Source organism: Pholcus phalangioides, unplaced genomic scaffold, assembly GCF_987345545.1.
Source record: "Pholcus phalangioides strain wild (caught in Gottingen) unplaced genomic scaffold, Ppha-v1.0 ptg000029l_1, whole genome shotgun sequence".
In the NCBI taxonomy this organism is placed as follows: domain Eukaryota; kingdom Metazoa; phylum Arthropoda; class Arachnida; order Araneae; family Pholcidae; genus Pholcus; species Pholcus phalangioides.
This window is the reverse complement of record NW_028301619.1, coordinates 1,262,979-1,287,632: the sequence shown is the minus strand read 5'-3', so window position 1 is coordinate 1,287,632 and position 24,654 is coordinate 1,262,979. Positions and strand designations below refer to the sequence as shown.

General features: G+C 36.4%; 1 protein-coding gene across 4 annotated transcripts in view; it reads left to right on the top strand.

The window, feature by feature from the left end:
• The first annotated feature begins 2,336 nt into the window (after positions 1–2,336).
• The window catches only part of LOC149067556 (ras-related protein Rab-27A-like), a 73,049-nt gene continuing 50,731 nt past the window's right edge, over positions 2,337–24,654 (top strand). For 2 of the 4 annotated variants that reach the window (XM_089252498.1, XM_089252496.1), the window contains exons 1-2: positions 2,409–2,565; positions 2,691–2,763. Coding sequence is in view for 1 of the 4 variants with exons in the window: in XM_089252495.1 (XP_089108621.1) it covers positions 2,470–2,565 (96 nt within the window). In the remaining 3 variants the exon portion in view is untranslated. Of the gene's footprint in view, positions 2,566–2,690; positions 2,764–24,654 lie in introns of all 4 variants that reach the window. The other 2 variants (XM_089252497.1, XM_089252495.1) reach the window with 2 other exon arrangements.

The window sequence follows — 24,654 nt, the reverse complement described above, 5'->3', positions numbered from 1 at the left end:
TTTTTAGATTTTTTCAAAATGGTTTTTTTGGGGGGGGGGGGGGTGAACCATAGTGTTAATAATCAGGGCCCGGATGTTGATGGCATTTGTATTTTTCAATACTTTTTTTCATTTTTAAGGCATTTTTTCAGTTTTTAGGACATTTTTGTCATTTTCAGATATTTTTTCCCACACTTTAAAATTTTTTTTTCAAAATGTAAAGTTGAAATTTTTTCAGATAAAAAAAACCAACATTACTTCCATTACTCAACTTGTATCTTTCTTTGTAGATGACAAAGTTTAGATTCAATTCCAGGTAAATTTAGTATTTAGTAAAAATTCCACCGAGAGCTTTTTCTTCACTTAACCAAATAATAAATGAAAATGAATTCAAAGAGATTCTGAGCCTATTGCTGCTGAATTCAAAAAAATTCTGATCCTATTGCTGATGAATTAAAAAAAATCTGATCCTATTCCTGATGAATTCAAAAAAATTCTGATCCTATTGCTGATGAATTCAAAAAAATTCTGATCCTATTCCTGATGAATTTAAAAAAATTCTGATCCTATTGCTGCTGAATTCAAAAAAATTCTGATCCTATTCCTGATGAATTAAAAAAAATCTGATCCTATATTGCTGCTGAATTCAAAAAATTCTGATCCTATTCCTGATGAATTCAAAAAAATTCTGATCCTATTCCTGATTAATTTAAAAAAAATTCTGATCCTATTGCTGCTGAATTCAAAAAAATTTTGATCCTATTCCTGATGAATTTTAAAAAATTCTGATCCTATATTGCTGCTGAATTCAAAAAATTCTGATCCTATTGCTGATGAATTAAAAAAAAATCTGATCCTATATTGCTGCTGAATTCAAAAAAATTCTGATCCTATTCCTGATGAGTTTTAAAAAATTCTGATCCTATATTGCTGCTGAATACAAAAAATTCTGATCCTATTCCTGATGAATTCAAAAAATTCTGATCCTATTGCTGCTGAATTCAAAAAATTCTGATCCTATTGCTGCTGAATTCAAAAAAATTCTGATCCTATATTGCTGCATATGCAGTAAGATTTCGTAATTTTTTTTGCCTTGGAGAAATATTGAAGAACTGATGACGAGAAGATCAATCTTCAGCATTCTGGTTTCTACCATTCAGTCCTAGCAGAAAAGTATGGAGCTTATTGATGCTATCGATCAAGTCAGTGTGCTAAAAGCAGGGTAGGCCAATTTGCTATCATGAAATTTGAAAAAATAATGGGGAAAAAAGCGGACTTATATTTGCCTGTAGAAAAATATTTGATGTCTTTACGGGAGCGTCAAAAAGTTTTGAAATTGAAGAGAAATTAACACTGTGAGTAGGTCAGATATCCCCCACCCTCCAAAGAAAAAGAACTTTTAAAAACTTTTAAAATGTAATCTCGGCCTAATAATGTAAAAGTTTTATAAAAGTTCATTTTATAAAACTAAACTAAACTTTATGAAGAATAATAATACCAATAAACCCGGTTGCATTTGCTCGAATGTAACCTATGAGCGTTATTGGTTGGATTTTTTAAGTTTTATAAGAGGGATTCTATCAAACTTTTTTGTGTAATACTGGCCTAAGGCCAAGATTACACTATAAAAGTGTTGTAAAAGTACTTTTATAAAATTTGAAAAATACAACCAATAAGCTGATCGGTTGCATTTGCTCGAATATAACCGATCAGTTCATTGGTTGTATTTTTTTTAAAGCACTTTTACCAAACTTTTACAGTGTAACGCCGGCCTAAGGCCGGTATTACACTATAAAAGTTTGATAAAATCCCTTTTATAAAACTCGAAAAATCCTACCAATAAAGCTCATAGGTTACATTCGAGCAAATGCATCCGATAATCTTATTGGTTGAATTTTTCAAGTTTGATAAAAGATCTTTTACACAACTTGAAAAAACAACCAAAAGACCTGTTGGTTACATTCGCTCTAATGTAACTGATACTTTTATTGGTTACATTTTTCCAGTTTTATGAAAGAACTTTTATCAAACTTTTATAGTGTAATCTCGGCCTAAAAATTTTTTTTCTTTGACCGAGTTAATATAACGACGGGTTCAGTTTCTAAAGAAATTTGTTTTGTTATTTTAACCGCATATTTTGTCATTTAGTCAGTATTAAGGAATTATTTTGAATTTTTAGGGCGTTTTTTCAATTTTTTTTGGCCATTTCTCATGATTTTTCAACTCAACTACATCCGGGCCTTGTTAATAACAAATGTTTTTTTTGTACAGTATGTAGTCAAATTCTAAGCCGATAGAGGGCGCGAGTTTTCAGATGAAAAATATGAGAAAAAAGTGTGGGTGGGATAACCGTAATGATAACACCAGTTGAAATTTGTTGGCGGCAGCACCTGTTGTTGTTGCGCTCTTCTATATATCCATTCATTCTTTTACTTTTTTTTCCGCTACATATATATATATATATATGATAAATTTTTTTAGATATTTTGTATGAAAAGAGATTTAAATAGATTCGGCAACAGATGCTCCGAGTGGAGACTAGGCCGACGAATCCGTGAAGCGGTTGTTTCATTCTTCGGACAACACGTTCGTAAAACTTATTTTTCGATATTTATAAACACAAACAGAGAGAATTTATTTTTTACACGTTAAATACATAATTTATTTATTTTTCTGTCGGAAAAAACGTGATTTCTTGTATTCTTGAACAGCTGGTTATTTCTGTAACAGCTGCGTATCGTGAGAAATTTCGTTGGTTTTTTGGAAAGGCGGAATTATCAAAAAGTAAGTCTATATTATTACTTATTTTCAATAGTTTTCATCGTATTATTTTTTTTACCGATATTTAGATTTTCTCTTTCCTTCAATTTTTTTAAAATAAATATTCATTTTTTTGGAAAAATTTTTGAAAGTATTTTATTGGAAATTTTTTTAACTTCATAAAACTCAATCACGAAATATTTTAAGATGTTTTTTAACCCTCTATGGTCCCGTGTATATTTGAATATACATGGCAAATGCATAGTCAAAAAAGCCATTATGACAATTTCTTTTCTCAATTTTTTTGGTATTTTGGAAATTACATGTCAGTACAAAATCCAGCTATATAAGTACAATGCTTTTTATGCAGAAAGAATTATTGCCGGTGTCATTTTTTGACAGACGCTGAAATTTTACGTGCTCAAAGATTTATAAAATCACACAAATTGAAGGAATTTTCAATAAAATTCAAGGTAAAAACTATTCAACTTTGATGACATAGGCGGAGATAGACTTGGAAGTTCTGGGGGGGGGGGGGCAAGATGATGATGATGTCAATTCATATATACATTAGATCAGTCGACTCCACCTTTGACGCTGAGGGGAAAATGCCTCCCACGCCCCCCCCCCGTATCTCACCCCATGTTTGATAAACAAGAGTTTATATACAAGATTTACAGAAGACTGGATGTTGTGAAGATATTTGTTATTTGAGATGTTAATTTTTTAAGGAAGGAAAAAACTCATCTCTGCCTCTACCGGGAGTCGAACCCGGGTCCCTCGATTGTAAAATAAAAGAGTAAAATAAAAGCAAACTATATATTTTACCCTTAATTAACTATTTCAGCTAATTAAAAAAATCAACTTTAATTCAATTGCTGTGATGATGTATTGTTTCAATTAAAATTATGTTAACAGTTCCAATTTACATACGTTTTCGTTAAAAAACATTTTACGTTTTTATGGGGGTGAACCATAAGAGATAGTTAAATTCATAAATTCAATATTATTTTTGATGAATATTACGCTGACGTAAGAAGGTAAAGAAAAGATACCGTATATTTACCTTTATATATTATTAATTATGCTGCATTATTTGTGCGGGCATGAACAAGAACTGTTGCGTTACCCATCTAAAAGGTAAGTTTATATGTAAAAAAAAGATATATAGGATATGAATAAGTAAGATTAATTGTTCACAGCTGTCACGCAAATGTGGTTCATCGACAATCTGTCAAACTGGTAGCCATGAAAACGGACGTAAATGAGGAAAAATGATGTAGATACTATAAATAACACGAGCTGCCAAATAACATTTTTTTTTAAAATTTCCCTTTGGCTTGAAATCCCTCTTGAAAGTATATTATTCTATCCGAAAATATGTGTGTTTCGTGGAAATTAAGACGAGTTAAAATACGGAGTAATTGACTGAATATATAGGTTAGTAACACTATTAAGATTCTTTCCACCAACAATCATTCAAAACGTGGATCGACTTGAAAATTTTGAGAGTTTTTCTTGTACGTTTTTTGAGCAAATTAGAAAAAGTTGTAAGGTATCCCGCCATTTACTTTAGCACTTTTCTTTAAAATGGTACTGGAGTGAACTTTAATAGCATTTATTGATAGAAAGTGTCTCAAATTGATGAAAACAATAATACATTTTAGACGACTTAATAACATTTCTTATGAAAAGTCATTTTTATGTCAAATTTTAAGCAAAAATAATATTCGACATACGATTGCAAAAAATTTTATAAATGAAATATTTTGTTATTTTCACAGTACATTGAGCTAGTACAATGATGCAGGTTATGAACTAAAATTTAAAGGATTGTATGGTATACCAAATCTGTTGATGTACGTGTGAATTTTTTCAAATTTCTTTGTACATATCGTGTATAAAACAGTGTAATTAGACAAATATATGTGATAGAGATAGTTAAGACCTTAGATTTTGGTTCGTAACCTTAACAATATATGACAAAATATCATATTAAAATTTTATAATGATGCAATCAATATACTTTTAGAAATCATGTAATGAAACAAAAAGTGAAATCGTTAAAAAATTTATACCTCGGTCATTAATTATTATTATTTTTTGTTTTTGCTAAACAATCACCATTGTGTGTGTGTGCATAAGCAATCAACTCTAGACGCATATTTCAGCAAAAGTAGTTCAAAATAAAAGGATAAAGAAAGGTAAATTTATCCAATTTGTTTTTTTACCATTTAAATGTTTTTACAGTCCAAAAGACTTTTATAAGTTAGACTAAAAGACTGAAATCCGTTTATGACAGGAAGTCCGTTATAACAGCAATCTTCCCTCTGATTGTGAATTGTCGTTATATAACGGACTTTTATTGTACATTTTACCATTTTTGGAAGATCACAATATGCATTCAGCCAGTTCAATCGACTTTTAGAATGTGAGCTCTAAATGCGGAAAACCCGTTTTACCCGCATTTAACGCTGTTTTTTTTCCCAACTTTCCTCCGTTTTTCGAATTCGAATATCTCAGTGAATATTGCACTTAGAAACGTAAAATTTTTTGTTTGTGTTCCTCGGAAGAGACAGGGAAACAACTTTCTAATTCGGATTTCAAGCATATGGGGAATGTGTGAAAAGTTAATTTCTTTATTTTTTCATGTATACGACCCCTCAAACAAATTTTGAGGTTTTAAGTAACTGTACGTCATTTGAAAACTTTTTGTAATTGAAAGTATGTTTCGAAAGTTACGGTTACAGAGATATCCACTGTTCAAACAATTTGGGACACCCGGTATACCGGGACGGGCTTCAGTATTTAGCGACCCGGTGCAAAAACAGCTTTGCGGCCTTCTAAAACGGAATTTCCCAATTCCCCATTGTACGCTAGGTTTACATTGGCACCCGAGAATGGATATCAAACTGCTATTAATCGACAATAAATTTCGGCGATAGTGCCCACTTCTCAGCTAAAAAATTGTGAGTGTGCCCTTAGGCTTTTAATGGTTGTGGGGGGGGGGGCTGTCGAGCTGGAGAGAACAAATTATCTACCCAGGGCAGCAACTAGATACTCTTTCAGCCGGGCAAACATGCATTACGCCTCCCTCGTGTAATTTTGAGTTATGAAAGGAGAATTTAGCGCCTTCTCTGGTCCAGCACCCATGGCACTAGATCCACCTGCATTATTCTCCTGGCTTGGGGTGGAGGTTTCCTGTTAAAACCCTATAGGCCGGAGGGTTCGATGCCTGAATTTTAGAGGTTTTGGCATGGCTCCTACATCCTACAGCAAAGCCCCTAGACTAGTATCTTTGGCAGGCCCCACCGTAGTGAATTTATAGTGTGAAAAAAACAAAAAGCGACAAGAAAATCGTCCCGAGCTAGAGCCTTATCATTCCCACCCTTGTGGGGGCCGTGGGGTTTGGACAGAATTTTTAGCCATTTGCTTTGCTAACGTTGAGTCAAACGAAAGAACGTTCAAGTCGAAATGTAATCGAAGTATTTTTATACAGTTTTGCGGCCTGGTGCAGCCGCACCCTTCGCACCTGTCCAAGTCCCCGGGACTGTTTATATAACATCGAATTCGCTGTTAGATTCAACTCACTTTACACGACTATTTTGCAAACCAATTAATCGAGTAAAGCGAGTGATGCCTGTATTTGGTAATTTCGTCGACATTTGGCGACATGTTTCGTCGGTAATCTGTGATGCCCCGTATTAATTCCTAATTTCCATTTTTTTTAAATCAAATATGTGGTCACTCCCTAATCATAATGAAATAAAAACTTCATGCCCCCGGTAGCATTTGATTTCCTCAGATTATATTTTTCGTCAAAAAAAAGGGTCGTGAAAACTTCAACCCCGGTTGTAACGGCGAAAATTTCGTGGTATCTTCTACGTCGTTAATACCGAGTTTGACTGTATTCTCGCGTAAGATAGATGCCAACGGATTCTGGCATTCTTCGGAATCAAAAAAAGATCTCTTTTCTAATTACAGATACGAATGCCGTGAGAGACGACTAATTGCCATCTAGAAGCACATTTACTTGAGTCGTTAAAGAGTTGTCTTTCGAAAAGCACGTGATTGATCGCCGAAGACGCAATTCCTATCCGCAAGTTTTAAACGTAAAAATCTCAAGAGCGAGGAGATATACATATCAAGTTTAAATGATTACCGAAGTTTCCAAACGCCGGGAATTTTAATTTAAATCTTGTCTTCTGGTAAATTAATGACATCTGTACTTGATTATACTTATAATTACTATTTTTAATTAACTACGGTCGTTGCGCGGCTTTAATGCAATTACAGTAGAACTTCTCGATAACGGACACCCGTGGGACTACAAAATTTTGTCCGCTAATGGGAGGTACGATATACAGTGGAACTTCGTTATACGAATTTCACATTTATACGACTTTTGGTTTTTGTCGCAACTGGTTCCTGTCACTGTATTAGTTCCTCGTTATATGTTCACCAATATAATTATTAATCACCAATCGTCTCGATAAAGAAAGTTTGATTAAATTTCACAATTTATCACTTTTCCCGGTGGTTATGCATAATTCCCAACTAAAGTTTGAAAGTCTGATAAATATGGACAAATTTAGAACCTTTTCTTCTCTTCATTAAAACAATTAATTACTTTTTCCCGTACATGATAAGTGCACACTACACATACTTTGCAATAAAAATTAAATTAAATTATAATATATAGAATGATATAATTATTATAGTGTGAAGATAAGAACATCAGTCTCGTAATGTTGGTTTTCTTCACACGTATCAACATGTAAAACCAACATTGCTATTCGAATTCACCATCCTGGACCATAATTATTATCAGGTAATTAAGTAATTAACAGATGATTTATCATATTTACCAACACGAGCTTGGGATAAAACATAATCTTGATATGATAAATATGAATATGATAAATTCTCGGTTCATGTCCAAAATTAATAAATTAGAGTTTGGAAAAAAATTAGTCTGCCTGATTTTACTGTCCGCTATCGAGAGTGTCCGCTGACGGGGAGCAAAATTCATTAATGCCCTATTCCACGGGATCCGGTCCCGTGGACCAGAAAAGTGTCCGTTACGGGAGGTTCCACAGTAATTCCAACTATAAATTTGAGGTTTCATTTCGATGAATGCACTGTAGCCCCCAACCTCTGTACTGTGCCCGAGTGGCAATATGCTCGTCTTCCACTATGAAAGTTGTCGTCAATGTCCATGGGTTCGAATCCAGCCAAGAGAACATCAGAAAAAGTTCTTTACCTATCGAGCCTGGGGCGACCACCGATAGATGGCATCTTCATTTCCCACCCCATTCCACTAGTTGGAAATTGCCATATGGCGATATATGACTGGAGTTGGTGTGCAGTAAAGTAGCCCCTGTATTAACACCTCTGTCTACAAGTCACTCTTATGCTTGAACACTTCCTTGGTCACTCTTTTTGGTTGTTGACTGATTCTCCTACTTCAATCAAGTATCCGACGAAAGTATCTCATCTCTTCCCGTAAATTTTCATTTATCTAATTTTGAAGTTGTTCATTTTAGCCTTCGGTCAGTTTTTGTCTTTTTTTTTTGTAGCGCTCCTTGGTGTTTAAAAAAAAACGTCTCTCTGAATTTCGGGCAATAATCGGAACGAGTTGAATGACTTTCCATAGAAACCTATAGGAAATTGCATTTCGACTTACGACGATTTCGGCTAACGAACGTATTATTCCGGAACGAATTATCTTCGTTAGAGCCGAGATATCACTTTATTTTCATAACTGCAGCTCAGAAACCTTATTTAATGTACAGGGTGTCCACCCTTATCGTTGTCTAATGGCTATTTCCTGAACCGTTGGCTTTAGAGACAACTTTCAATTGGAAAAAAATATTTCAAATGATGTCGCCCATCATCTTCAACGCCGTTCGAATGAAAAAACTATTAATAAAAAATTTACAAAATTTTATGTTTGTATTTGTATATTGTATTGCATTTTGTATTTGTATCTTGTAATTCGTTGTTTGTTTTAATTTAAAAAAAATTATACGGCCAAAACATTAGCCGAATATTCGGGGGGTATTCGGTTATTCGGCCAAAGTACTATTCGTTCCTCCCTAGTTTAACGTTTTGTTCTCGATTTTTGTTTTTTTGAATTTTAATTACGATTGGGGTGATTGTGCCTAATTCTGACAAGTTCTTTGATGACAATTAGCGATGTCTCGTATTTTACATATTATTATTTAAGATCCCAGTTTCTTGAATTTTATTTTCCTCAATGAAATATGGTCATCAGATCATATGAATATTTTTTTTCGTCACATACATTTCTGTTTACCGTGATTTGTAGTAGTCTTTTCTTTCCACACCCTTCAGAAATTTTATCGGTAATTAGAAAACCGCATTTAAAGCAATAAATTGAAATTTTTTGAGATTTAGTGATATCCCTTATGTAAGATCGCAATTTCCCGCATTCTCCTCGATGATGAATGATAAACCTAAGTATACAAATACAAATACAAATACAACACCACAACAGGCAAAATGCCCAACGAGGTGGCTGATAAAAAGATGCCCATAAAAATATGGTTGTCATATGTTTCAAAAATACAGCAACCCAATTAAAAATGCAATTAACACAAATTACAAACAATATATACACATGATAAAATATTATACAATGCCCATAAAGAATACTTATGGTTGTCTTATTCTAAGAATGGATAGCTTCCCGATTTACCCCAACATGTTTATCGTATTTCTTTTTAAACGTGTCAATTGTGTTACAATTTACTACCTCCGGGGGTAAGCTATTCCATTTATTAACAACCCTATTGGAGAAAAATTCCCTGCGACACCATAACCTTGCATTGTCCCTCACCAATCGATACTGGTGTCCCCTTGTAAAAGCAGTCGATTGGCGGTGTACTAAAAGTTCATGGTCCATCCTATCCATCCCATTGAAAATTTTGAACACTTCGATCATATCTCCTCGACACCTGCGTTCATCCAATGTAAACATATTCAAAAAATGAAGTCTTTCTTCATAACTCAAGCCCTGTGTGCCAATAAGGACACGCGTAGCTCTTCTCTGCACCCCTTCAACCAAGTCTATGTCCCTCTGTAGGTATGGTCTCCAAAACCTTACAGCATACTCCAGTCCAGGACGAACCAAGCCTCGAAAAAGCGGAAGAATGACTTTAGGAGAACGCGAAGAGACCTTTTTGAAAATGAGACCAAGCATTCTATTCGATTTTTTGACAACCGCTGAACAATGTTCAGAAAACTTAAGTCGCTCGTCAATGAGAATTCCCAAATCGGTGACTCTAGTTGCATCCGGGATAGTGACACCATTCAACTCGTAAGAGAACCGTGGGTTGTTCGAACCAAAATGAGCGACCATGCACTTATCTACGCTAAACGTCATGCTCCATTCATTTGCCCATGCTGCAATCTTGTTTAAGTTGGTCTGGAGCAACTCCCTATCGCTTTCATTCCCGATTACCCCCATTAGCTTCACATCATCTGCGAATTTGCTAGTAATTCCATCGATACCCTGATCGAGTTTATCGATAAAAAGTGAAAAAAGTATGGGGCCAAGGACACTTCCTTGAGGAACTCCACTTGTGACGTCTGTCCAACCAGAGAATTCCCCGTTCACCATAACTCGTTGCGACCTATCTCTTAACCACGATTCTATCCAATTCAGCAAGTTGCCCCCTATTCCAATCTCGTGTAAACGCTTCAAGAGTTTGCCATGTTGGACCCGATCGAATGCCTTCTGGAAATCAAGGTAAACCACGTCGACATTTTTGCTCTTACCCAAAGCCTTAGTCACGTAATCATAGAAGCAAAGGAGGTTAGTTACACATGACTTCCCCTTCCTGAACCCATGCTGATTATCCGACAATACATTATTCTCGTCTATCCACTTCACAAACTGCCTTTTGATGATAATTTCCAAAATTTTCGAGAGGGAGCTCGTCAAACTCACTGGACGATAATTAGACACCACTTCTCTACTACCCTTCTTAAATATAGGAACAACGTTAGCCAGTTTCCAATCTCTCGGGACGATACCCTCAGCAACACTACTCCTGTATATCTGTGCGACTGGCCCCAACAATTCATTAGCACCTTCCCTGAGAACCCTGGGATAGATATCATCTGGTCCTGGTGCTTTGCTTGCACATACATTTCTTAGAAGATTTAGGACCTCCACGTCTTCCACTTGAATATCGTTGAGCGTTTTATTACCCCATATAGGTATAATTTTATTTGAACCCATATGGATATTACTAATATCAGTTACAACGGGAAAATAATTTTATCAAGTCTGCCTGCGGACCATAGGTTGAGAAACGCTGTTATATATATATATCAATATATAATATATTCACTTCTCTTACCATGATCACGCGGAGCGCCAAAAAGCGCGGTGTGACCGCACACTCTTAAGGGCAGCTCTACACCGAAGAAACGAATATTTTAGAATAAATCACGTACGTAACTCGATCCTTTGTGAACCTATAACTTCGCAATGGATATCTGAGTACAATCGGCGGAAATGATACGACTGCTGCGAAACCTTAAACTAATCATATTAACGGCGATATGTTCAAGAAAATTGGTAGACTATTATGTCTAGAGATTGTATAAACTTTTCTCTCTCTAACTAGGCATTTGTCTTATTTGGTTGAATCGAGCCTGTCACATCGTTAATCTTGATTATGTTATTGTCCCATTGTGTGTCTAAGACTATACATATATTATATAACTCTTTAAACGATGATATAAACCATGCTTATGTTCCACGGGCTGGTGAGTCAAGCGCAGAATTAGTTTATGTGTTTATAACGCGATGTTTTTTTATGGATTTAACGAATTTATGAATCTCTTTTCCCTTCAAAATGTTCAGAAGTGCGATAAAGAAGTGTTCTTCAATCGTTTTTTCACCTGCGGACCGGGAAAAATGAATAAAAAGGTGATTCTCTCAAAAGGTAATAGCAATACAGGGTGATTCAAAACTCAACGTACAAACTTTTAGGGGAGGTAGAAAAAACCAAAGCAAAACGGAATCACATAGGAATGTATGACCCGAAACCTCAACCTGATCAGCTGGAGGATAAACGAAGATGCAGAGATGACAAGCCAATAATGGGTGGAAAAACTGTTCATTTAGCGATACTTTTACACGAGAACAGTACGTGTACACGTTAAGTTTCACACATCGAGTGCTCAAATTTCTTACCATTCACAGTTATGCACATTTTTTTTTTTTTTTTTTTTTTGTGATACTTTTGTGATTCTGTTTTGTGTGCTTTCGTGTTTTCTACCTCCCCTAAAAGTCTATATGTTGAATTTTGAATCACCCTGCATAAGGAGAGGGGTGGGGGGCTAACGGGACAATGGTCTAATGCATACATGCTCAACCCATAGTCCGCAAGCTAAATGTGATTCTCGGATTCATCTGATGTGCCCCGTGAAATCAAACCTAACTATGTAAAAATGAACTAAGCGGTACATTTTTACAGATCTTTAAGGGATCCGTGATGCAGTTCTGCAAAATTTAAGTAGCCCGTGGCATATTTCTAGATCACTTCATGGACCAGCGGCATATTCACAAGTTCTTTGAGTGACCCGCGGCATATTTACAGATCACTTCAGAAATTCCTTGCAGTTTCACATCATTTAACTGGCCCGTAATACATTCCCAGATCACTTAAATATCCCACGGTATGTTTACAGATCATTTGAGTAACCCCGCAACATAGTTATAGAGTACTTAAGCGGCCCGTGGTGCAGTTCCACATCACTCGAGTGGCCCACGATGCGTTTTCAAAACGATGAAGTGGCCTCCACTCTCCTAAAAGATTGTGAGCACCCTTGGTTTCTACTACTACTTCACCAAACAACAACTCTGGCCATATCGCTATTTAATGCGATGGATTGGAAATGAAGGCGCTGTCTATTGGTAGTCGCTACACGTTCGTTAGGGAAAATATCTTATCTATATCTTCCCTCGGTTCGAACCCAGTACCGCGACAGCAACCATCACGGTGGCTGACGAGCATCTTACCACCACGCCACTCGGGCGTACCCTGGGTCTATTGCATAGTTTCCTAACCTTCTCTGTCCCATCGGAAGTACCCAACGCAAGTCAAAACCCATGGTATCATCAGATGCACATTGCAAAGGTGCATTCAATCATATCACTTCGGTTTCAATATCTCTTCCCGTCTGGGTGTCAGTCCCGCTGCCCTGATTCGTAACAAACTGTTTTACGCTATATCACGAGCAGTTCACAACGAAAATAGACGACAGTGGTATCGTTTGTTAGTCATTTCAAAGACAAAGCCGATGATAACGATTTCGTTATGTCAGTACCTACCACTCGATTCAAGGCACAAGAAATGTATTAACGTCAAAACTTACAGCCATGTCTATGACACAGCCTACCCTAATTTTTTAAAATATTTCTTCTATATCTGAATGACAACAATCAAGATGCTGTCATTAATCACAAGAAGTGGGTCATTTTTTACTATTACAGAACCGGAAAAACGAAAATCAGTTTTCACCCTGAAAAAAGTTTTTTTTGTTTGAACGATTTTGAAATATTAAATTTCTTTACATTGATGAAGGTACTGATAATTGGTACACTTTGAATATTTCACATTTCAAACATCTCAGTTAAATTTTCTTGTGATAAACAGTTGCTGTTCACACTTTATAAATATTAACTTTCAGCCCTTGGGGTTTAATGGGACAAGCATAGAGATTGGTGCCTAACAAAGCGTTTTCTCCCGAGCAAGAAAAGCAAAACTTGAATATTCGATAGTGGCATGAAGGTTACTGTATACCACAGCTGAACAACAATTGAAACTAGACAGATTCCATTTCATTATACTTTAGCGTAGGCACAGAAACTGTTGAAAAATTATGCTAAAATGATATTTTAACGAATAGCTAATTTAAAGATACAAAAACTATTCGGTTACAGCGAGTTCAAAATTAGAAAGAATTCACTATAAAGTCGAAATAATTCTCAAAAATGCGTTTTCCTTCTCTTCGAGAATTGAACATGATGACTCTTGTATCATGGCTCTTGGTAAAAATTTCTCTGAGGTACTTTTCGAACAAAGGATGCACACGGAAAAGTCAAATTGTTTCCACCCCCCTTCTTTCTATTTTTGAGCTTATCACACTATAACACATGAGTTATGTGATGATTTTATTCGACTTTTGTCTTTTCCAGTGATTAAAAGACCATACAGCACCAGAATTTGCAGTTTGAAGTCTTTTCCGAAATGAATCAAAAATTTGTGCTAAAAAATCTTTCCGATCAGTGAGAAAATGTTGACGAGTCCATAAAGCCACACGGGAGAGAGCGGTGATATAATAATTGAGACTTAATTGTTTAGTTGTGTCGACTAAATCACTTTGATAATACGAAATTCTATGCAAAAATATCTCAGAGAATTAACTGCTGAAAATCGATTTTATATATAACATTTCATTCATTTGGAGAAGCTCTATTCATTCATTACTAGTTGGATGGTATTACTATCCCGGATGCAACTAGGGTCACCGATTTGAGAATTCTCAATGAAATTTTTCCAAACACTGTTTAGCTGTGGTCAAAAAAGCGAATAGAATGCTCTCTGTTTCATTCTTTAAAAGGTCTCTTTTCTCCTAAAGTGATCCTTCCACTTTTCCGGGGCTTAGTTCGTCCTGGATTGGAGCATGCCGTTAGGTTTTGGACGCGTGTTCTTGAGGACACGTGGGGCTTAAGCTATGGAATGAGACTTGATCCTTTGAATATGTTTACATTGGAAGAGCGCAGGTGTCGGGAGGATATGACAGAAGTGTTTAAAATTTTCAACGCGATGGATAAGATGGACCATGAATTACGCCGTCAATCAAATGCTTCGACAAGGGAACACCAGTATCGTTTAGTAACGGACAGTTCCAGGTTGTGGTGGCACAGGGAGTTTTTATCAAATAGGGTTGTTAATAAATGGAATAGATTACCACCGTGGGTCGTGGATTCCAACACAATTGATACGGTTAAAACGACGTAATACATAGTGGGATAAATCGAGAAGCTATCCATACTTAAATAGGACAACCAAAATCTTTTTTATGGATAGTGTATTATGTATATATTATTAATAAATTATTATTATTTATTTATTTTTTGGGGATATATGCTTTTATATTGGGTTGCTGTATTTTGGTTATATTTGACATCCATATCTTTTATGGGCATAATTGTTACAGCCACCTCGTTGGGCAATTTGTCTCTTGCGGCCTTTGTTTTTGCATTTCATTAATATTGGAACGAGATAATCTCAAAGACATTTTAATGCAGATAAATTAGTAATTTTTTACAATTTTATAATCTGACAGAGCCAAAAATAGAAATCGTATGACGACAATTCCTCGTAATTGCGAACTGCCGTTATTACGGACTTTTACTGTCTTTTTTTTGGGACTCATTGGTTCTTTCCAAGTCTCATAGTCGAATAATTTCGAGTTTTTACGAATCTGTAATATAATATAAAATAAACAAAGCCGCAAAATTTTATTTTAACATGTAAAGTATCATAAACCTAAAGTAAATATCGCATTTTCTGTCCCGAATCTATAGTTTCAAAGATTGGGATAACGGATGGGATATTTTGTTTAATTGCGAGCATTTGGTGGTGAATAATCGGTAAATGGAATCCCTTCCGGTTTTACGCTCCTTGCGGATAACGATATATTTTTTCCGGTATTGTGAACATACATCCAAGGGAAATTGTGATTTAGTCATTTCGAGGAAAAGGCAGTCGAGCGTTAGCTGAAGGCAACAAACAATTCTCCAGCTCTAAGCCAGCCATCCATTTCCATGTATTCCCATGACAGCGGCTCACGTTAACGCTGACTACACAAAACTCTAACCATTCATTGATTGCTCTTTCGTATCTAGACAAATAAAAAATATGATTACAAGACGCTTTGTTATTCTTTGTTTCGTCCACAGAAAAAGTTTCCTACTTTCTTTATTCTTGGTCTAGATCTTGCTCATTAGATTAGTTCAATGCTACTCAACTTTTTTCACCTCGTGAGCCTCCCATTGTACCATATGTCTTCTCGGGGCTCCCCTATCTCATTCAGAGCCCCCTACCTTCATCCAAGAGCGAGACCCTTTCTACTTATCGAATTAAATTTAATTAAAACCAAATGTCAGGTGCAATATGTCCGGAGCGAAATGTACCGTTGACGAAACGTATCAGCGTGAAACGTCGCAGGCGAAATTTCTGTATCCCCCTATGGATATGAGGCCCTGGGTCATGGATAAACATATATCCCCGGTTTTACGGACAACTCTGTTGGATTCTGAAAGTAGTCATATTTTTTTACCCACCATATACAAGGCGACTGCCTGCCTTCGGGTTACTTGTTTTTTAAAAAAAGGTCATTTTTTGGATAAAACGAATGTGGTTTTGTTTTGGATACGGTATAAAATTAAGAAAATAAATGCTGTTTCACACGAATATTTTTTAGCAAAAAAATTTTTATTGCCGATTTTATATGTAATACTAGCTGTGACACCTGCAGCTTCGTCCCCGTGGGTTTGGTAATCTGAAAATTGCTTGCCGATGATTCCTTCTAATAACATTTAAATCCCTCATGACCCCCCTTGGGGGGTTGCTTTTTCAGAAATTCCGTCTTGGCGAGTCTCTATATTATAAAATGTAATACTGACAGAATTTCATATTTATAGCTTCCAGCGTTTTGGACTCAGCAATGATTGCCCCATAAAACCTTTGGCCCGCCCTTCTATGACCCCCATACAGTATGAATTTTGATAATTTCGTAATGTTTAGTCAAATAAATCAAGTAAAATTATAAAATGTTAATAAAAATTTTATTCGAATTTTGATCGAGTTGATTAACTCAAATAAAATTTTTAACTGAGATTAACAAACAGTCGATTAATCAGACCAGCCCTAGTTTAAAATACAATGGAGATATTGTGAAAAATGCTTGAGAAATAAAGTTCGAAGTTTGGACCAAGTTGAAAACCAAAAAACGCAAATCTTCAGGAAAAGAATTCAAAGATTTCATTTTTCAGACTTTCGGCCAAGGGATTACATTATAAAATTTTTATAAAAGTTATTTCACAAAACTTGGAAAAAAAAACAACCAATAAGCCTGTTCACTTAAATATAACCGATACACTTATAAATTGCATTCTTTAAGTTTTATAAATGAACTTGTGTATGAACTAAAAGCATTAAATTCGTTTTTTTTTACTCAATTGGCAATAAACTTCACTTCTAGTTAATGTAGAGGTGAAAATGAAAGTTTTGAATTCTAGAATAACTGCAGTTTCAAATGAACACGTAAAAACAATTTCAAATTTTTTTGCAAAATTCGTCATTTGACGCCTTAACTTAAAAGCTTTATTTATTCACAACTCTCTGTGGCTCTCTTCACAATTCGTTTGGCTCCCTTTTCATCTGATTTTCACCCATGGTCCCCCCATGTATGGAGATACGGGGGGGGGCAGGGTGGCGATGCCCCCTCTCAACGTCAATGACGGAGCGACTGATGTATATACACATATATGAATTGGTATCAGCATCATCATGCCCCCCCCAAGTCTTTCATGCCTATCTCCGCCTATGCGTGCCCCCCCCCCTAGAATATCTCACTCAGTACCGAAAGAGCTGAGAACCACCGGATTAGTTTACCGCTAAAGTATTTGAAAACGATCGCTTCCTTGAACTTCACACGGTCACCAGCAACTCTGCAAATCTCAAGGGGAGAGTACTATACGCTTCTGTAAAGACATATTATGCATTAGAAAAGCTTTCACAGTCTCAACGGATATTTCCCAGGAAAAGGGCTTTCAAAATTAATGGCCGCCCGCGCGAAGCAACGACCGAGAAGGTGTATAAAGAGAACACACACACAAACTCACCCCCACATGCCTTTAGTATGATAGTAGCAATCAGTTTACTTGCGACTACGTGATGCCTTTTATGACCAACATTAATCACATCGCGTATTTGCATTGGTGCAGTACATGCGGGTTAATTTTGTTAGCCCTATCACAATCTTACACGTGGCTTCTCTGAATGAGATTACTCGCAGTTTAATATATTCCCTGGGAAACGGAACGCGCGCGTCACTATATAGTAATCGCTACTTGAAAAACGCGTCTCGTTTTCGATTTTGTTCGTGTTTTAATTATTTTTCGGTTCGCTTCCACCATCACATATAATGGATATCGCATGTTGAAATGAAGGAGAAACAATATTTGGATCAATAATTTAATTGACACGGTTTGGTGTTTGTTTTTGTTTTTTTACACGAAAGAAAATTTCTCTTCAAATTTTTGTTTGATACAAGAAATTTTCAAACATTGTAGTGAATAGCTAATTTTTCTCATAGATTTGCTTTAAAACGAAGGTGCTCAACCTTTAGGAGAGTGCGAGTCACTTGAATAGTCTGGAACAGCGCCGCTGGTCACAAGTTATCTATAAATGTTATCGCGGATCACTTGATTCAGGGATCTTAAACGCATGGCCAGCGGGCCATATTTCGCCCTCGGAGCTGGGCCACCGCCGGGGTCATGAACACGATCGACGCATTTAAAAAGAAATAAGATAAACATATTGGAATAAATCGAGGAGCTATCCACATACTTAGATGAGACAACCATAATTTTTTATGGGCAATATATTTATATTTTATCATAAGTACTGGTTTTTATTTTCTATGGGCATCTTTTTTCAGCCACCTCGTTGAGCATTTTGTCTGTTTTGGCCTTTGTATTTGTATTCAAGTGCTGAAATGCTTCATGAAGCTTTTGTGGAACAGTGAGACTGTGTGAAGAGTCATGAGGGGATGTTGGCGTAGAACACGTGTCATATATGTCAACTTACCTCTCACGATTTGGTATAACCGCAGCAAATCTGCGAAAATTACAACCACCAGTTCAAGTGAACGATCTACCCTACTTTCTTGGTGGGTGGATATGAAGTTGTGAATGATGACTTCCTTGCTCTTTTTGGTTTTTTGTAACTTTTATTTTTACACATTCGTTTTCTTCTTCAAAATATTAAGTGCTTAATATCTCATTATTCAATATATTTCATTCACATCATTATTTTCTGCATTTTTGTATTGAAATAAAAGTTTTGTACACTCATGCTCAAAAGTTAAGCAACAAACTGATAATTCTCCATTATCAGTTTGATAATCTAGACAGGAATTGCTATTGGCGTCAGCATCGACCTTCATGTCTTCACTAGAGGTTCAAAGACGATAATGCACTATCGAGATGACATCCTTGCACCATTTCTTTCTGTTACGGAACCTGATGCCATGTTTATGGACGATAATGCAAAAGTTAACACAGTTTGTGTTGTCCAACATTACGTTCAGTCTGAAACGCTGCCTCGTATGGAATAACCACCCATTTCTTTTGATTTGAACCCAATAGAGAATATATTAGACATCCATGGAAAACATTCAATTGCTCTCCATGGCCATTCCGAAAGCCTCGGTGAGCTGCGAACAAGTCTTCTGCTTAAATGGACCCTGATACCGCAAAGCACCATTGATAACCTTATTATTGGTATGGATCGACGTTGTCGAGCCTGTGCCTCCAGCATAGGTGGCCATATCCCATATTGGCCGACATTTTTCATTGAACTTTTGTGGCTCAATATATGATCTTTTCTGCACCAGTTATTCGATTTTGGATTTTCTATTTTCTTTGTAATTTCACCAGAGAGTGTCTTTTGCGTCAGCCTATGATCTGTGTAAACTCTAACAGAAAAAAATTAAAACATTCGCTTTTATACGCATTTTTGATTTTGTTGCTTAACTTTGTCCATAATTGTCCATAAATTGAGGATAATGCCAGCTCCGGCAAATAAAGGTTCAGAAACAAAACGTTACTTATTCTTAAAGCCCATTTATTAAACAAAAGATAAAGAACAAAAACGATGGTGTATGTATGATACCATTCATAAAAACTACAATTTTTGCTCCCTGGAGCAATTGTAAAAAATATCTCCTTTACAAAAACTTACTATTACATGGTTGGTATGATGATCAATACATTGTATGTCTCCCATGCGATGAAATACAGTCCGTACAACGCCTAGGCATACTGAGTATCTAATTGTCGATCTGATCTTGGGGAAGATCACTCCACTCAGCAAGCAATGCTCTCCGAAGTTCCGGTACACATGTAGGAGGTGGTTGACGGGCTGCAACTCGTTGGCCAAGCATGTCCCACACATGCTCTATCGGATTCAAGTCAAGTGAAAATGCTGGCCATTCCATACGGGTTATAGTCTCAGATTCAGGCATTCGTTTACGATGTTTGCTCGGTGAGTACGGGCGTTGTCATCCATAAACACAAATTCTGCGCCCATGGCACCCCTAAACAAACGTGATGCTGTTCCAGAATGATGTCCCGATAAATTTGGGCTTTCATGGTTCCGGTTTGAACATGCACATCTATTCTGGAACCCAGTATAATTCCACCCCAAACGAGCAATGCTGCACCACCGTAACGGTGTCGTTCAATGATGTTGTCTTGGTGGTAACGGGTACCTGGCGTTCTCCATATGAAAGTCCGACGTGAATCAGACTGCAAGCTAAACCTGGACTCGTCGGAAAACATCACACAAGCACACTGTGACGATGTCCACATTGCATGTTCTCTACTCCAGGCTAATCGCTGCCGACAGTGAGTTGCCGTGAGCGGAACACATCTGACAGGCCTGCGAGCATATAGACCAATATCTCCCAAACGTCTGTACACGGTTTGCCTTGAAACTGTGGTACCCGTGGCTGCAGATAGCTGACGAGACAGGTCGGATGCTGTGCTCCGTCTGCTTCTTTTGGCAGTTACTGCCAAATACCGGTCTTCATTCGGCGTTGTAACTCGGGGGCGACCTGTACTGTAACGTCTACTGACATTTCCGTTATCTTGGAATCGTTGCCAAAGCCTAGAGATGACACTTTGGGCAATTCCAAGTTCCTCGGATACTTCCATCTGAGTACGCCCACATTCCAGGCGGCCGATAATTCTACCACGTAAAAAATCATCCACATGCGTCCTCTGTGTCATAACTATTCGCTTATGGCACTGAGCGCCTTACAGAACTCTCGTGAACAATTTTACTTCTTTGCCACCATTCCTTATATACCACCCTCTTACACTCTCGTCATTGCGACGTACCATCGGCATCATCTGGTGGCTTCCTGAAATTTGCATATCATTCTTACAGATGTGTGTGATAATTCTACAGGTGAAATTTTTACTTTAGATTTCGATTTCCGTGTGATTCTGAATTATCCTTAATTTATGGACATGAGTGTATATTGCTCAGATCCTATTAACCATCATGCCATTCTAACTTGCCCCACATCTGGGGTAAGTTGCATTGTTTTAAACAGATTTGACGAAATGAGCATACAATTTTAAGCAATATTTTCCCCATTAATTTTTAGCAAGGAGTATCGCTATCCGCCGCATTGGTCGCATTTGCTGTGAGGTATTACAGGAAAAAAAATCAAAAAGTAAAAACTATGCCAACTAGCCTTGGTTTCTCCTAAGCTTCGTTTTGAAAAGGAGACATCTTTTCAAATAAAGTCAAGAAGGGAAAATTACGCGAACTGTGCCATATTATCGGCTTAATTAAGTATGGTAAATAATACGGAATAACGAAAAAAATGTATCGTTATTATTCTAGGTCATTGCATTTTCATTGACGTTATAAGCAAGGTTCGTTAACATTATTCTCTATGGGAATTGGTCAAAACTACCAATTATTGACAACTGTATTTAATCTGAATTCATCCACGCATTTTACGCTCTTTCGAGTTACTCTTTTGAACCAATAATAAGACTCGCCAACTCGGGACTGGGCTGTTTAATTAAATGATTCGAAGCTTCGAATAAATCATTAGTTAATGGGTCCAATCCTACCTATGCTCGAATACGTAAAGGCTTTGGGGCATAGTAGGATTTGGTAAGTTATTATTGAGAAGGGATTGCTTCTCTGCGGTTTCCAAAACATTGCGCTTGTTCACTGAAATTTCCATTAACCGAAATGAGACAATATCCTAAATAATTTGACGAAATTCGAGAACCGAAGGTAATATGTAGTTAACATCTCTTTTCATCAAACCCTTCTAGTTGATAAACGATGTTTCGTCTGGAATGTATCTGCATTTAACACGCATTAGACATAAAATGCGATACTAAAAAGGAAAGAAAGAGACAAATGAAAGGAAAATGTGCGGAAACTGAATAATCATGTGAGCAGGAGCCGGACATCCGCAATCTTTATCGAATTAGGCTCTTTGCACGTGTTGCTGCCATTTTCTTCATTATTGATCTTCCTGATTGAATTTACATTATATGAAATACTGGAGAATCTATAATATGAATTTCAACTAATACTAATCTCTAGAAAATACAGTCGAACTCAGTTATAACGTCAATAATTGACTGTCCAGGCTGATTTCCGTAGAGAATAATGTTAATGAACTTTGCTTATAACGTCGATGAAAAGGAACCACCTCAGATATAGCGACAAAGTTTTCGTGGCTTTCATTTCCGTTTCGATGGCGTTTTCCAAAGAAATTTTTAAGCTTAGAGCCCATCACATTCAAGAAATGTTCGCGTCTGTCGTTCTGTTTATCTTTAACGTTTAGAAAAAGATTTATTACATGTTTGACGCTCCGACTTGCTCATTAACATGACAGTATACAAAACATTCCCGTATTTTGCCCTTTCGACTATTTCCATATAAAAATGTCACGTTTTTTTAGCGAGGCTTGCTATAATTCCTAATCTTCACTAGAATAGAGGATCAAGGTAATTTGTAAATTTATAAATTGTACCATAATGAATATGACGATTAATATCTCACGTATTTGTTATGTTCAATTTTTTTCCCTTGAAATACATTTCAGCAGACTTGCTGTATCACCGTATTTCTCGCCAAGGGTTATTTATAAGAAATATTTGGTGATTTCACAGACTAATATATCGGCAACATGGTTGGTGAGAATGTGAGAATCTGTGATGCCTCGTATTAATTATACAAATACAACGCCACAACAGGCAAAATTGTAACAATATTTACACATGATAAAATATTATACAATGCCCATAAAGAATACTTATGGTTGTCTTATTCTAAGTATGGATAGCTTCTCGATTACCCCAACATGTCTCGCAATTTCTCGCAAATTATCTCGCAATTTCTCGTATTTTTCTCGATCAAATATGGTTACCGAAATCATAATGAAATAAAAACTTCATGTACAATATTTAATTGCATCTGATAATATTTTTCGTCAAAAAAATGGTCTCCTCGGTTATAATGACATAATTTCGTATTATCTTCGTTGCTACCGAGTTTGACGGCATGAATTTCATGTACTGTATATATATAATAATGGCATATCAATAAAACATTGTTATGGTTCAACATGAATTTGTATAGTCCACAAATAATGTGGATAATATTTGTGGAAGTAAATAATTGAAATGGTTTTGTGTTTTTTATTTATTTTTTCGTAGCTGCAATATTAGAGATTCAGTTATTGCAGTTTAATGTTACAAGACGGAAGTGCCCGAAATCCGCCCCACCTCTCTAATTTGCATGTACAGAGCTGCTATCTTGCGAAAAGTGCCAGGAAACTCTTCAGAACCATTCAGTTGGTTGCTTTGCTCTCTTCATTCACGTTTTAATTTTTCAAAAATAGTTTTTGTTATAACTTGTTACCTCTAGCGAAATAAATTTTGAACAGTTATATTTACACCTTACAGAAAGTTTTATCAGTCAGCAGTTGATAATTATAGATCACTACTTGAATATTGCGTTGCATAGTCGTCATAGTTGTGTAGCTGTAGTCGTCACAATGGAGCAGTCACAATTTTTACTATAGTTTGAATTCCTAGATCCGTTCCTTCTGAGTATCAGAGGCAAACTCATCATGTATATATATATTCTCGTGATATATATATATTTTCCTGACTATTTAGATTCATTTTGATTGATATATAATCCTTTGTCAACCTTTTTATACCGTGTTTAACACTTCTATGTCTTATTCATGAAAAAAAGCTAATTATATAAATATAATAAAGTAATAAATATGAGCAAAATATATAAATATATATAATAACTAGCTATGTATCTACTCTATAATATAAAATCACAGACTCGAAAAGGGCCTGTTTCTAAGCAACCGAAATTAGTGACGATTTTATGTTATGGAAGTGGGTGACGTTTTTTGAGTGACGGAAATATGTAACGTTTTTGTGTTACGGAAGTCGGTTACGATTTTGGGTCGAGTTTTCATTTAATTCCTGAACACATCGGGAACCTCTTGACCTGTAGGGATCAAGTTTTGTGCATGTACCTAGAGGTATATATACATCACCAGTGCTCCCAACTTACAGGGTCCGGGTACCCAGGGCGGGGCATTGGACAGATCTCTTTATGGGGAAATTGACAGGTTTCATTTTGAGTCGAGAATGAATACTTGCTTCTCATTGCGCATTGTGCTGCATTGCTTATTCTGGCACTGCAAAAATAATGGTGCATTACATATTGTAGTGCATCGCGTGCTGTATTGCTCATTGTAATGCAGCGTTTAATGCGTATTGTGGTGCATTGCGTACTATAGTGCTGTGCTTATTGCGATGCATCGCATACTATGCTGCATTACTTATTTGTGGTGTACAACATTACTGATTACACACATTACTGATTGTGATGCTTTACGTGTTGTAGTGCACTGAGTGCTGTATTGCTTATTGTAATGCAGTGCTTATGGCTTATTAGGCCTCATTGCGTATTATGGTGCTTTGTTTAGTGCGATGCATCGCGTATTGTG